The sequence below is a fragment of the Gracilinanus agilis genome, chromosome 5 (assembly GCF_016433145.1).
Source record: "Gracilinanus agilis isolate LMUSP501 chromosome 5, AgileGrace, whole genome shotgun sequence".
Taxonomy (NCBI): domain Eukaryota; kingdom Metazoa; phylum Chordata; class Mammalia; order Didelphimorphia; family Didelphidae; genus Gracilinanus; species Gracilinanus agilis.
Genome location: NC_058134.1, coordinates 271,044,473 through 271,060,903, shown reverse-complemented (window position 1 = coordinate 271,060,903; position 16,431 = coordinate 271,044,473). Strand labels below are relative to the sequence as shown.

The 16,431-nt window shown below is 36.2% G+C and overlaps 1 protein-coding gene across 1 annotated transcript in view; it reads left to right on the top strand.

Annotated features, from left to right (window-relative positions):
- The window catches only part of IRAK3 (interleukin 1 receptor associated kinase 3), an 88,544-nt gene extending 73,531 nt beyond the window's left edge, over positions 1 to 15,013 (top strand). The window contains exons 9-12 of the mRNA XM_044679206.1: positions 11,365 to 11,563; positions 12,210 to 12,272; positions 12,368 to 12,532; positions 14,146 to 15,013. Of these exons, the coding sequence (XP_044535141.1) occupies positions 11,365 to 11,563; positions 12,210 to 12,272; positions 12,368 to 12,532; positions 14,146 to 14,646 (928 nt within the window). The 3' untranslated portion in view covers positions 14,647 to 15,013. The remainder of the gene's footprint in view (positions 1 to 11,364; positions 11,564 to 12,209; positions 12,273 to 12,367; positions 12,533 to 14,145) is intronic.
- The last annotated feature ends 1,418 nt before the right edge of the window (positions 15,014 to 16,431 follow it).

The following is a 16,431-nucleotide window of genomic DNA, read 5'->3' as shown; positions in this document are numbered from 1 at the left end:
AGACAGAGAGAGACAGAGACAGAGACAGAGAGAGAGACAGAGAGAGACAGAGAGACAGAGAGAGACAGAGACAGAGAGAGAGACAGAGAAAGAGAGAGAGACAGAGAGACAGAGAGACAGAGAGATGGAGAGAGACAGAGACAGACAGAGAGAGAGAGATATTAAAAAAAGAGCAGAGGACCAAAGATGGAACCTTGGCAGTGGGCAGGGATGCTCCCAGTTAGGAAACAAGAGGAGGAAAAGAAACCAACGTGCCAGAAATGTCAGTGATATTTCATGGTTTCTTTGGCAAAACAAACAAATCAAAAAAATACTTCAGAACTTAAAAGAGATTCTATAAAAATAATATCCATTCCAGATGATAAAATTTGAGGAAGAAAAAGGTTTCAGGAAAAGAATCATGTATGTAATCTATATTTTTGATAAAGAACTCTTTAAAATGCTATTTGGAGGAGGAAGCTAGGTAGGTCAGTGGACAGAGAAGTCTAGAAATGAGAGGTCCTAGGATAAAATCTAGCCTCAAGTACTTCCTAGCTGTTATTTAACCCCCATTGCCTAGCTTTTTCTGCTCTTCTGCCTTGAAACCAGTACACAGTATTGATTCTAAGTTGGGATGTAAGGGTTTTTAATAAATGAAAAACAAATAAAAATACATACAATTTGGAAAACTGAGATATTTGTGAAATACAAAATCTCATAAATGTATCAAAATTTGTAGAACTCTGAATTACTTAATTCTGTCTATTAAAGCTCATTTCCACATTTGTAAAATAAATTTGCTTTTGGACTAAGATCTTGTTTAAAGAATTTTAGACAAAACTAAACAACGTGGTTTTCCATTCATTACAGTTTCTACTATATTTAAATTCATGAAAATAATCTTAAAATAGCAAGAATAATTTTTTAAAAACCCTTACTTTCTGTCTTAGGATCCATACTAAGTATTAGTTTCAAGGCAGAAGTGTGGTAAGGGCTAGGCAACTGGGGTCAAAGAACTTGCCCAGGGTCACACAGCTAGGAAGTATCTGAACCCAGGTCCTCCCAGTTTTCAGGTCTGTCTCTCTATCCACTGAGCTACCTACCTGCTACTAGGGAGCTGAATTTAAATGAGGAAAGTTTAGTTCTTCCCAATGGTACCCCCTAAAAAGTTCAAATGGAACATCTCAGGCAGGGATACCTCTGTAAAAGAATACGTTTTCTCATAGTTTTCCCAGAGTAGGAAGTCTGGGTTAGTAAATAAAGAACTAAAGCAATGAAAGCTCAATTAATATTGTAATTTTTTCTATTCCTGGGTGAATGACAATGTTGATAGTCATTTACTGAACACAATGAGAGAACATTATAGAAAGAAATGCACACTGTAAGGGAAGGGAGAAACAAGTGATTTCATAACAATGAAACTGATAAGTGATTGGAGAGCTACAGTGAACAAGTGTATGGGATTTGTTTTGGGGGTGGATTTTTTTTGTTGCTTTTTTTTTGTAGTTTTTTGAAAACTAACAGACCAATATCTGCCAGCTGGTCCTTAATGACTTGCTATGGGTTTGATATAGTGTCAGTCTCAGTGAGATGCAGCTGGGTTGTTAAGCAAAGCTGAAACCCTCTGCAGTAATCATTGATGACTGTTGCCAAGCTTTGGGGTCCTCTCAATTTGTACCCCTTAACCCCAGGTCTTCTTCTGATTTGGGTCTGCATTGTTAAATCCAGGACCAGTCAGGATTAGAGATGGGAATGCCTGTGGGAAAATAACATCTTTTTTATGAAGACATTCATTTATTCCATAAATATGAGTGATTACTATGTGTGAGGTGCCTTAGTTATTGCAATTGCTTCTTAAATATTTGTTCAATGAATAAACAAATACAAAATGAATAAATAACTAACTAACATTTATATAGTAATTTCAGGTTTGCCAAGAGTTTTACATGTGATCAAATTTTATCCTCACAACAACCCTGGGAGGTAGGTACTATTATTATAATCATTTTACAGCTATTAAGTATCTAGAGCAGAACTGAACTCAAGTCTTCCTGGCTATACCACCCACCTCCCTCTTCTATCAAGAAATTTACCTTATAGATGTGGCAAATAAGATAAATAGATCATTTTAGTATAAAAAAGACTTCAAGTCCTTATTAACCCTGATGGATAAGATCTGCAGTCACATCTCTATAATAATAATAAATAAGATAATAAAATAATAAATAAGTTAGTAAAACATACATTTATTAGGCACCTACTGTGTGCCAGGTACTATGCAAATTACTGGAAACACAAAAGAGGCAAAAGATAGTCCCTGCCCTGAGGGAGCTTATTGTATAATGGGATAAACATTTATATGGTGCCTTCTATGTACATTTTACAAATATTATCCAATTTGTTTCACACAACAACCCTTCAAGAGAGGTGCCATTATTATTCTCATTTTATAGTTGAGGAAACTGAGGCAAATAGAGGCCACATATTTCATAATTGCTAAGACCAGATTCAAACTCAGGTCTTTCTGACTCTAGACCCAGCACTCTAACCACTGTGCTACCAGGTGCTTGGGAAAGATTTTATTTTATTTTTTTTTTAAGTTTCTGAATTTTTTAATATTTAAAAATTATCTTTCTCTACGTTGAATGGAAGTTGAAATATTTCTTTTGGGGGTTGTTTTTTTTTAATTTATTTTTTTAATTTTGGATATTTTCTCATAATTACATATTTCATGTTCTTTCCCTCTCCCCCAACTTTCCTAATCCCCCTGTAACTGACGCACAATTCCACTGGGTTTTTACATGTATCATTGATCAAGACCTAATTCCATATTATTGGTAGTTGGACTAGAGTTATCGTTTAGTGTCTACATCCCCAATAATATCCCTATCAGCCCATGTGTTCAAGCAGTTGTTTTTCTTCTGTGTTTCTACTTTGGGAAAGATTTTAAAGAAATAATATAGAGGTTTGCTAAATACTTTGGTGAGCACATAAAGAACTGGTTGGGTTTAGGGCCCAGGAACTTCTTGGACCAACTCTGATCTCCCCTGCCCAAAGAGATGCCATCTTTATTTCTGTTCCAGGCTCTTGTGCTCCAAACCCTTGGATAGTTTGAGTTTGCTATCTTAAAATGAAAGAGGAGCATGGGCTAGCTTGCCTTTTCCTCTTAAATACCGTAGTCAAATAATTAGGATTTGGGGGCTATTTGAACTGATCAATTAGTCCACGGACATCTCAGACATGTTGCCATTCACTGTTGATCTCACTTGGGTCTCACTTGGATCTCACTTGATTGATGACATACCTTCTGTTGTTACAGAGCCTCGTGTTGGCTTTGGTTATTGGGATCAAAATCCCATTACTTTTCTCCATCTGAGATCTCAGAAGGGGAAGCATCTTTGGAAATCTATATCCTTCTTTCATACTCTTAAAATATGACAGTCCTACTCAGGGATTAAAGCTGAGATACTTCCATGATAAAACAAGCAATTCTTATCTCAAACAGGTCAGCTTGGTCTGGGGATGAGCAGACCACAAAAGTTAACGCTTTGGGCAGTGAATGGCCAAAAGCTTGAGGCAGGCACATGGGTCAGTGGCCTAGAGCAGTTCATACAACAAACCAGCAAGTATGAGCCAGAGGCAGAATCTACATGGGTCATCACAGATGGGGTCCAAGATATTCAGAGAGGGAAGGCATCAGGGGCGTGTTGGATGATGGGACACTGGGTGCCATCCTCAAATGTAGGTTCTGGGAGGAGCTTCTACCTCCACCTTCTCTATTCATTAGGAGAGATCCCCGGGGCAGAAGGTACCGATGGTTTTGCCAGAAAACTCATCACTGGCCACCTGGGCACCCAACCCATCACAGGCATGATTTGAGGTATGGTAGATGAATCAAAGGGTGGTGGGGAATCAGACATAGAATACTTGTTGCCTTTGGATCTACTATTTATTCATTTTATATCATCTACATTTCTCCAGGGCATTTTTCCTATAGGATAAACTTATTTAGTCAATGCATGGCCAGTCTATGTCTGCTCATGGAAAGCTGTGGGCAGCACACATTTGAACACTAGTTAAGCTTTAAGCAAGGAACAAATTGGTGTGGAATTGATGGTTAAGAAGGCTTTTGCAATTCCCATATTGCTGTAATGAAACATCTTTCTTCCTTAAAATGCCAAGGCCCTTATTTATTACCATATAAATCACAAGACCCAGAATTTATGTTGTTCTGGTACAGTCCGCTTACGGCCAACTTATCTTTTTCACCAAACATCATCTCTTTCAGTAGAAATACAATGCCCTGGAACAATTCCGGAATCTCAGTCCACATTTCAAAGAGTAGTATTTCATAGGATCTGTTTGCTCTGAGTTTTACTACATAAAATTTTGTTTATGTCGACTCTATTTTGTAACACTCACTACCAAAAAACTCGTGTTTATAGGAGCATTATGCACAAATTGTTAGAAAGCCTTCTATAAATTTATTTTTTAAAATAATTTTTATGGATGCTTTTTGTTTTATATTACCAGTCATTTCTGCATATAGCAGAGCTCCCCCTCCTTTCCTCAGCATTAAAACCTCTTTTATAACAAAGAAAAACATTTAGCAAAAACAACCAAGACAGCAGCTATGTCTGGTTTTTTTTTTGTTTATTTATTTACTTAAACCCTTATCTTCTGTCTTAATATCAATTCTAAGACAGAAGAAAGGCAAGAGTTAGGCAATGGAGATTAAGTGACTTGCCCAGGATCACACTGCTAGAAAGTGTCTGAGGTCAAATTTGAATCCAGTTCCTCCCAACTCCATCCACTGAGCTCTCTGGTTATGCTTACTTTCTTCCATATCAGTTCCTAGAGGTCTTCTCAATTTCATATGAAACTGTCCATTTTGTCATTTCTTACACAGGATAATATTTTCTTTATAATTATAGAACATAGTTTGTATTTTCATTCATTGTATTTTTCATTCTCATTCATTTGAGGCTACTTCAAAAAGACCTGCAATACAAGTCCTTTTCCTCTTTGACTTCTTTGAGGTATAGACCTGATAGTGGTATGGCTGGGTGAAAGGGTATATACATTGTTTAGTAATAATCTGGACATAATTCCAAATTGCTTTCCAGATGGATAGACCAATTCACAGTTCTCTGAACAGTGCCTATTTTGTGCCTGTTTTCCCATAATAACACTTACTATTTTCCTCCTTTGTCTTCTTTGCCAATTTGATGGGTGTGAAAGAGAATCTCAGAGTTGCTTTAATTCAAATATCTTTAATTATTGGATGATTTGAAACATGTTTCATATAGTTGTTGATAGCCTGGATTTCATTCTTTAAAAACTGCCTCTAAATGTCCTTTGACAATTTATCTATTGAGTTTCTAATTGAGCTCTTAGGCTTATGAATTTCAATCAGTTCCTTATATATCTTAAATAAGAGACCTTTGGGAGGTCCTCTTAGAGAAGGGCAGGAGAGAAGAGGAAAAGAAAGGATAAGACATAGATTTTTGGACACAGCTAGAGTGAGAATTTGTTTCTTAGATAAGTATATTTACTATAACTTATTACATATTTATAACCTAGAAAACCTTCTATTTTTCTAAAGAACACATTATTAGAGTAATACAGGAAAGTTAAAAAAAATAAATGAGACCTTTATCCAAGAAGCTTTCTGCAGCAAAATTTTTTATTGTTACCTATATCCCTTCTAATTACAACTTCATTGTTTTTTTTAATGCATTTAATTAATTAATTAAATTTGAGTATTTTTCCATGGTTACATGATTCAAGTTCTTTCCCTCCCCTTCTCCCACTCCTTCCTGTAGCCAATGAGCAGTTCCATTGGGTTTTGTATGTGTCATTGATCAAGACCTATTTCCATATTATAAATATTTGCAATAGAGTGAACGTTTAGAGTCTACATCCCCAATCACATCCCCATTGAACCACGTGACGAAGCAAATGTTTTTTCTTCTGTGTTCCTGCTCCTACAGTTCTTTCTCTGGATATTGAGAGAGTTCTTTCTTATAACTTCATTGGTTTTTACACAAATACTTAACATTTTTATGACTCAAGCTGTCCATTCTATACTTTGTAATTCTCTGTTACTTATTTGACCATAAATCCTTCTCCTTTCTATAAATACAAAACATAATTTTCTCCTTGTCCTCTAATTTGCTTATTATGTCTAAGTTGTGAATCCATTCAGAATCAGTTGCTCTGTACCTAATTTCTGCCATACTGCTTTGCTTTCTAGTTTCCTAGCAGCTTTTGCCAGCTAGAGTCTTTGTGTTTATCAAATACTATGCTGCTGTCTTCATTTGCTTCTGTGGGTTGCATACTGTGAAGCTGGAATTAATCCTACCCTGCTTATTTTTAGATTTAATCACCAAAAGTGTAAACACCCCACTTAAACTTGAGTGGGGGAAGTCTGTAATCCACATGTGCAAAAGTGGGTGACGAATCAGACAAATTGTTATACTTAGTGTGTTACATTAGCCGTCTTACCGTATCCTCTCTCAGATTATCTTACTTTCACTCTCTTTCTATTTTGTAAATAAACCACCATAAAAGTCATTCTGACTTGAGTTTTTCATTGAGTAATCAATTCCTGGTGACCAAAACTCTTTTTTTTAAAAATCTGTCACCTCTTTATTTATTTATTTTTTAATATTTTATTTTTTTAGAAACATTTTCCATGGTTACATGATTCTTGTTTTTACTTTCCCCTTCACCCCACTTCAGCCCCCCCCCCATATCAACGTGCATTTCCAGTGGTTTTAACATGTTTGATCAATCAAGACTTATTTACATATTATTGATAGTTACATTTGTGTGGTCATTTAGTGTCACATCCCCAACCATGCCCGCATCAACCCATGTGTTCAAGCGGTTGTTTTTCTTATGTATTTCCAGACCAAAACTCTTAATATTCAGTTCAATAATAATTTTTACCCTTTACAATACCTAATCTTTTCCATTGACTTCTCTATTTTTTACTGGTACCAACTTGTTTTAATGATCATTGTATTTTTAATGATCCCCCAATTCTCTCTGGAATGAAGGTACATTTTTTTACATCAATACCCATGATAATAGATGTCCCAGAACCATGGAATAGCAAAGTACCCCCATGCAGAACATCCAAAGGGGAATGAAGGTGTGTCGACAGTGAAGAATTATGTAAGAGAAGTGGTGTAAATGGCATCATCAAGTAGTTATGTGACCAAAGTGAGATATAAACAGTGAACAGGACATTTGGGTCATTGGGACATCCATTCAATGTCAAGAGATTCAGAAGTAGCCAGCCCAGTGGGGAGACTCAACTTGAAGGACTTTTTTTCTTACCCCCTTTCTGTCTTAGAACTGATAGTATGTATTGATTCCAAGACAGAAGAGTGGTAAGGGCTAGGCAACTGGAATTAAATGACTTGCCCAGGGTCACCCAGCTAGGAAATGTCTAAGACCAGATTTGAACCCAGGACCTCCCATCACTAGACTGGCTTTCAATCCACTGATCCATCTAGCTTCCTCCATGTGAAGGTTTTTGATAGAACAAGGACAATCATCACATAGAGTGAGAAGGCATGAGTGGAATGTGAGTTGTCCTGCTGGAAGGAGTACATCCTAGATCCATTGAAATTTCAAAGAAGTCACAGCAACTCTAATGACCATCAGAGGCACAGTCTATTGCTTATTGAATATAGTAAGAGCTTCTAATGATTTCATAAGATCTAAGACTTATTTTAGGATCAAGAATTTTTAGAACTTGTCCAGGAGTCAATCATTTAAAATTACAAAATGGCACTGTAAGTGTGCCTCTATACATTTTATGAATGCAAGCCAAGAAATTGGTCTTTTGGGGACAGCTGGGTAGCTCAGTAGATTGAGAGCCAGGAGTAGAGATGGGAGGTCCTAGGTTCAAACCTGGCCTCAGACACTTCCCAGCTGGGTGACCCTGGGCAAGTCACTTGACCCCCATTGCCTAGCCCTTACTGCTCTTCTGCCTTGGAACCAACACACAGTATCGATTCTATGGCGGAAGGTCAGGGTTTAAAAAAAAAAAGAAAAGAAATTTTTTTTGGGGGGAAAGAAAATGCCAAAAGAGTAAAACCAATGTGGTTTAAGGGATCCCCCCCCACACACACAACAAAAACCACTTTAAATAGAATTGAAAATATTTTCCTCATTTTAATATCACTAGAATAGGAGATCTTGCCAAAGATTCTGTGACCTGGAAAAGAGCTAGCCCTGGATGAAATTGTGAAGTAAACTTTGTCTTTGGTTTGGATTAGTTTTCATTTTGTTTTCCTATCTCTAGTGCTTAGCGTGGTGCTTGGCCCATATTAAGTGTTTAGTACAAAGCTTGTTGGATTGTTTGGGTGCCTTCTGACCTTCCCTGTAAACTTTTTTCCTCTCCCACATGCCATTCCTTAGGTGTGCTCTCTTGTTTTAATTTGGCTGTCAGGAAGTCCCCAGTAAGACAGCCACTGATCATTAAAATAGCTGGGAATGGCTTAAGACTGACCTTTTCTAATGGTTATAACTTTAAAGAGAGTCCAAAGGAATGTGTGTAAGGGTGAAATGGCAGGCGTGGCTCAATGTACACCAAGTAGAGAACGAATGTAAGCATTCGTTGCTTACATCAAGTTCTAGAGTTAAGTTCTGAGCACATATGGATATTCTATAAATTAATTCAAGGTAATGGATTAAACAGAAATGAAGGAATGGTCAGTCAGGGAGAGGGCATGTGGAAAGTTATTTGGACTAATTTTTAACTTTTCCCTTACTGTTGAGAAATTGCATGCTTCCTTGACCAAAGGGCTTTTTTGTGATTGTGAACTGACCAATGTAAAAGTGAAATTTGAGAAATGCCATCTTTAAGTATATATATATGTATTTTCTATGGACACGTGGAAATTATCAAACTACATTTCCCATGGTCCAATGGGTTTCCGGTTCCAGTTCTTTGGGAGTGGGGATGCCTACGTCTCCACGCAAAGGACAGTTTAAATCTCCTGGCTTAGGAGGGAGTCGCTTTCTTGGCTGCAGACTCAGGAAGAGATGGGAGGTAACAATAATGGCTGGGGCGGCAGTTTTAAGTTTTTACAAGTGCGTGGTCTAATGACTTTATCTATCAGCATGGCTTTAATTAAAATACTAATTTATATTATTATATCAGCCTTTATTATTTTTTATATTAATACCAATTAATAAAATATGAAGTGTTTCCTAGGAGTCCCTAACCACAGTGGGGCATTGGGAGGATGCCCCCCCCCATCTTAGATGAAAGAATGTGCTCTCCCAGTTATTTAAATCCTTATATGTGGGAACCATAATATATTTCTAATGGCAGATACCAGACCCATGATTTCATTGGTATAGAGAGTTCCCAAATGAAGAAACTCATATTCATAGTCATGATTTTTTATTGCATTATAATATCTTATTACATTTATATGCCATGATTTCTTCAACCATTCCTTCATGAATGGGTATTCACTTTTCTTTCAAGGTTTTTGCTACTACAAAGAGTGTCTTTTGTCTCCACCTTTGTCTTTCTTAAGTTATACTCTCAATAGTGAGATTACTGATTCAAAAATTACTGATAGCTAGATGGTAGGGACAATAGAGTGCTAGACTTTGAATCAGGCAGAACTGAGTTCAAGTCCTGCCTCAGACTAGCTATATGAGCCTGAGCTTTAACTTCTCTCAATTTCAATTTATCTTACAGGGTAGTTTTAAATATATACATATATATATATTTTTTTTCCATCTTTACATGATTCATTTTCTTTCTCTCCTCTCTTCCCTCCCCTCTCCCAGAGCTGACAAGCAGTTCCACTGGAATATACAAATGTTATCATTTGATAACTATTTCCATATTAGTCATTTTGTAATAAAGCAATCTTTATATAAATGGTTGATAAATCATATGTTTTTCTTCTGTATTTCTACTACCACAGTTCTTTTCTCTCGATGTAGATGGCACTTTTTCTTATAAATCCCTTGGGATTGTCCTGAATCATTGAATTGCTACTAATAGTAAACTCCATTATATTGTATTATTCCACAATGTTTCACTTTCTGTGTACAGTGTTCTTATGGTTCTGCTCATTTCACTGCATTAGTTCATTGAGGTTCTTCCAGTTCACATGGAATTCCTCCAGTTCATTATTCAGTTCAGCACAATAGTATTCCATCACCATCATATAACACAATTTGTTCAGCCATTCCCCTATTGATGGATGCCTCCTCAATTTGCAATTTTTTTGCCACCACAAAGAGCGCAGCTATGAATATTTTTGTACAAGTCTTTTTCCTTATTATCTCTGGAGTACAAATCCAGGATGGTATGGTTGGATCAAAGAGCAGGCATTCTTTTAAAGCCCTTTGGGCATAGTTCCAAACTGACTTCCAGAATGGTTACAGGGTAGTTTTTAATCATCAAATGAGAAGACATGTTAAAAGTACTTTATTTTTTTAATGGTTTACTATATTATTTAAATTTTTTTCCAGATTATATGTTGATAATTTTTTTCTTTTAAATTTTCTTTTCTTTTTAAAAATTTTTCCATGGTTACATGATTCTTGTTGTCTCCTTCCTCTCTTCCCTCCCCCCTCCTGGAGTTGCAAGCAATTTCACTGGGTTATACATATATCATCACTCAAATCCTATTTCCATATCATTCATTTTTATAATAGAGTAATCTATATTAAAAGTACTTTAGAAACCTTTAAGTGCTATAAAAATTATAGGTATGATTATTAGAGTCAAGCGACTTAAATTAGAATCAGAAAATGATATTCAGAATAGCCTTGATTATTTCAAAGTTTCAGCAAGTGCATCTATGCACCTGACTTTTTTTTAACTCTTATCTCCTTCTTAGAATTGATACTAAGTTTGGGTTCCATGGCAGAAGAGCTGTAAGGGTTAGGCAATTGGGGTTAAGCAACATGCCCAGGGTCACATAGCTAGGAAATGTCTGAGGTCCAATTTGAGCCCAGGTCCTCCTGACTCCATACCTGGTGCTCTATCCACTGTGCTACCTTCAGTGCTCCTGTCTGTGCCTATTTTATCATATCTTCTCTAACAGGAACTCATTCCATCTTTTTTCACCTTTCCCAGTTTGCATAAAGAAATAGGACATCTCAGAGTTCTTTAATTTCTCTTCCTATAAGCAATGTGGAGCAGGTTTTGGGGTGACCATTTATAGTTTGCAAATCTTTTAAAAATATTTGTTCCTGTTTCCTGAGCACTTATCTTCTTTATTTATAATTAACAAGACTTCGCTCACATTTGGTGAGCTATTTACTGTTTTATGAGTCACTAAATAGCCTTTTCTGAATTCTTTGGCTTAATTTGTGCCTTCATTACCATTTCAGTTCAAACATACTTTTGGACAGTCAGTTTCAGCCCAAACTAACAAATTTGGTCACGGCCCACCTCCGACCTCATCTGGAAAAACAGAGTTCCACGATAAATATGGAAAGCAGTAGGAATCAGTACCTGTTGTACATGCCAGAAGAGTATATCAGACAGAGAAGACTATCCATTAAAACGGATGTCTACAGCTTTGGAATTGTGAGTGTCCACCTTCATAGGGGTCTGTATTTTGTTATCATATTTCATTATGGTTGTTTATAGGAAAGGGAGAAAGACATCATTAATCATTTTCTAATTTCTTGGTAAAAACACAAAGGGCTTTCACTTTAGGCTAATTGTTTGGTGTAATAATGCACCTGAGTTTTATGCAAATAAAATGTACTTTACTAGTTTATGGAAGAAGATTATAATTCGGGAGGCATTAAAATCTAGTCACTAGGGAGCACCTGGGTAGCTCAGTGGATTGAGAGCCAGGCCTAGAGGTGGGAGGTCCTTGGTTCAAATTTAGCCTCAGACACTTTCCAGCTGTGTGACCCTGAGCAAGTCACTTGACCCCCATTGCTTCCCCTTACCACTCTTCTGCCTTGGAGCTGACACACAGTATTGACTCCAAGACAGAAGGTGAGGGTTTAAAAAAAATCTAGTCATTATAGGGTCAAATCTGGCTTAGATACTTCCTCGCTGTGTGACTCTGGGCAAATCACTTAACCCAAATTGCCCAGCCTTACCACTCTTCTGTCATTAATTTAAATAATACTAAATAGTCATTTAATATCAATTCTAAGAATGTAAGGGTTTAAGAAAACTCCAAAACCTAATCTAATTTAAATTTGTTTTTCCCCAGGTGATAATGGAAGTTCTGACGGGTTATAAAGTGGTTCTAGAAGGTCCAAAATATATTCGACTGGTAAGAATCACAATTGTGTGCTTATTTCTCTATTGGTCCTATTCCTAAAGGAGTACTGAAAAAGATTTTTTTGTTCTTTTTTTCCCAACCCCTAGAGGGACCTCCTTGTGGAACTGATGGAGAAGAGAGGTCTTGAGTCATGTCTCTCCTTATTAGATAAAAAAATAGGTCCATGTCCTCAGAATTTCTCCTGGAAATTATTTACTTTAGCAAACCAATGTGCATCATCCCGGGCAAAGTTAAGGCCGACGATGGATGAAGTGAGTATTCTCTGGATGCTTTGATTCCAAATAGAGCACAGAACTGTTGAAAATAACCATAACTCACATCAATATAACATTTTAAGATTTACAAAGCATTGTCCTCCCAACAGTACTATTGTGTTAGATAGGGCACATATTATTAGAATAGTTTTATTGATGAGGAATTCGGTCAATCAACAAGAATTTATTGTATGCCAGGAAGCTCTGGGTAGGTAAAGAAAGGCAAAAATTTGCTTCAAGTAGCCAATATTCTAATTTTAATTTAATTCTAATATTCCAGTTGGAGAGACAACATGTAAGTAGTAAAATACATGCAAGATACATGCAGAGGATGTAGAACGTAATCTCCAAGGGCTTCCCAAACAATCATTTTATTCACTCTACCATATATTACCTCACCCTGAAAAAACCCTAGATGGAAGAAATATGGATCCAATTGAAGTTTTTATTAGTGAGAAGTCAATTAAGTATTTTTTAGACAGAAAGTGCTCAATTAGGAAAGGAAAAATTATCCTTTTCATATCAAGAAATTATTAATTTGATTAATTATTCATTTATATAAATTATATTTTATTTATATAAATCATAACTATATTTAATTAATATTAATTTAATTAATTTATCATAGCAGCTGCCATTTGTCAAAGGGCAATGGAACGCCCAAATGAACCTAGTAAAATTAATATGGTATTTGGACATTGGTAGAATTGGAAAGAATCTTGGAGATAATCTAATTCCATTTACTTCATATCATATATGAAAATGACGCCAAGATTGGATAAATAACTTGCCTGTGGCCACACTGGCTAAAATTATTCACCACATTGTATTAATCAATTAATTAATAATCATTAATTAAGTATCTTCTATGAGTCAGCCACTGTACTAGGTATTGGGGTTACAGAAGCAAAAATTATGTAGTCGCTACTCTCTAAAGAAGCTTATGTTATGTTGGGGGAGACAACATGTATATATATTAGCACATACGAAATTAGTACAGGGTAATTAATGGGAAGGAGAGGAAAACATTTTTTTTGTAGGGCAGCTAGGTATCTCAATGCTTGGAGTCACAAGACCTGAGTTCAAATTTGACTTCAGACATTTACTAGCTATCTGACCCTGAATAAATCCCTTAACCTTGTTTGCCTAAGTTTCCTCATCTATAAAATGGGCTGGAGAAGGAAATGACAAACCACTCCAGCATCTTTACCAAGAAAACCCTGAATGGGGTCATGGAGAGTTAGACATGACTGAAAAACAACGGGACAAAATTTGAGCTGCTTCTAGAAGTAGTCTGGAGGCGAGTGAGAGTGCTTTTCAGCAATGAGGAACACTGCAAACACATAGTGAAATCTAGAGATCTGGCATCTTTAAAAAAAAAAAAAGGCAGAGGATGGAAGAACCAAGAGTCAGAAAAGTTAGGATTTACTCCTCTGTAACTTGGATAAAGTGCTTCCCTGCTTTAATTTCTTTATTTGTAAAATTAAGGGTTTGTATGACATCTAGCTCTAAAATTCTTTGAGTATGTATATTATGTGAAATTTAATAAGATTATTTTTAGTTAAAATAAGGAATATCTGTTCTTAAACTCTTCTTTTTTTAAAAATTAGGTCCTGATTGCTCTTGAAAGTACTTGCCCTATTTTACATTTTACAGAAGACCCTCCCAAATCACTGAAGTCCTTTAGGTCTCCTTCTCCTCTTTTCCTCAATCACTTACCCAGTGTTCCCATGGAAAATGATGAAAATCAGGATTTTTGCTCACCTCCTAATGAAAACTTGGACAAAGATGGATTTGCCCGGAAAACTCCATTAGAGTGTAGCCAGTCTGAAGTCACCTTTCTGGGCTTGGACAGAAAGGCTCTGGGTAAAGGAAAGACCCCTGTTCCGAAAGTGCCTGTGACTTCCTGGGAAGACAATTTCTCATCGAACCATATAAATCCATCGCAGGACTCAAGCGTTTGTGTTATGAGTGTAGCCCTTTCCTCAGAGCTTGGGAATCCTGTTTTGAGCAGACTAGTGGAACCTAGCTCTTCCTCAGGATCATATAGGAATAAAAATCAAGAGACGGAAAAGATGACTTCTGAAAATATTTCACAATCAGATTTTTAAAACAAGGCAAGTATTACAGGATGATTTCTATGTATACCATTGTTTTGGAAGGAACGAGTGTTGTCAACAGAGGTAATTATGGTAAAGAGAAAAGTGGAATCTGGTGAATTTAGACTACCTATACCAATAATCTGGATTTTTCAAGCTACTCTCTCAGTAGGGCTTATGGATTTTTTGTTTTGTTGCTTAAACCTCGGTTACATGGAAATTGCCTTAACTTCTTTTATTAGATATTAAATTAGATTATAAAATATTAGATATTTTATCTGTGTATTTAAAATGAACCAGGCTAAAAGAGGAGATAGATATAATTAGGACTGTATAAACTCATTCAGATTGGGGAACTCTGAATTAAACAAAGATCATAAGCAAACCAGCTGCCAGGAACTGATTCTTCTCTCTTCCTCTTAGAACTTTCAAGCCCAAGTTCTCCCAAAGTTTCAGTGTCTTTCTGTTTCATCATTTTTTATATATTTGTTAAAATGTTGATGAATCCCAAGTACAAGTAACTTCACACTTGAGTGATTAGATTAAAGTTGGAAGTGGTTGAGTCTAGCCCTTTCATTTTGCAGATGAGAAAACTGAGAGAGTTTTCTATGACTTGTCTAGGGTCACACAGTCTTTAAGTTATCTTAAGTAGGATTTGAAACAATGATATCTTCCTCACTTTCACATTCAACAACTGTCCATTATTTCATGCTGCTTCTAACTAAAATCCTTTAAAAGAAGAATACAGCTTAATGGGACTCATTGTTCCTTAATATTTTTCTGTGTTTGAGCAAAGCCAATAATAAATTTCCACTTAGATAGCCCATTTACATGGATAGATTTTTATCAATTTAAATTTATGAAATTTTGAAAACCTGATTTTTGTTCAGTAGAATTTCTTCAGTATATATTCTGAACAAACAAATTCAAGTTTATTTCCCTCTTGAATAAATAACGAATCACTGGGTCTTACATCAATTCTTTTTTTCCCCCCTTAAGTCCCTTCTTAATTATGGTTCTAATAATGGGAGCTTTGCTAAGGACTGGTTCATGAGTTCATATATTTAGAGCTGAAAGGAATCTTCCAGATGTTTTAGTTTTACTCTCTCATTTTACAGATGAGAAAGCTGAGATTCAGAAGTTGTGACTTGTTCATAGTCATACAGTTAGTAATCAGCAGATCTGAGATTTGAATTTAGGTCTTTAAATTGCCAAATTCAGCTTGGAAATTCCCAAGATGGACATTTCCATTGGTAGTGAGTTTTTGTGACATTGTTTCTAGAATCCCAAAATTTAACTCCCTATGGTTATATTTATGATTCTGTGTGGTGGCCATACAAACTCTTTCTCCCTTGTCCTGATTAAAGACTTCTTTGTAACTGCAAAAAAAAAAATTTTGCCAAACTCAGTGCCCTTCTTACTAGATACCATGCTGCCCCTCTGCCCACCATCCCACCTGTTTCTGTCTCTTCTTCAAGCTCATTATCAGTCTGGTCACATTTCTCTAGGTTATTTCATTGATCATTTGGCACTTTAATGCAGAGAAGGACAGACAAGGAGAATAAAATTAATCAGTTGTTTAGCTAGTGTATTTTGCTACTTGTGGGCTCTTTGACTTCTCCCTCCTTCCACCCTGCAACCCTCAGGAAAAGGCTTTGGCTAACAAAAGAGTTTGAAATATACTTATCTCTTCTAGATCGAGACTTGCTTTATCACAGCTTCAATAAATCTTGGATCGTCATGAGAAATTAAATGGGAATTTTTGAGAATTTTGTGAAAGCTTCAGACAACACACAA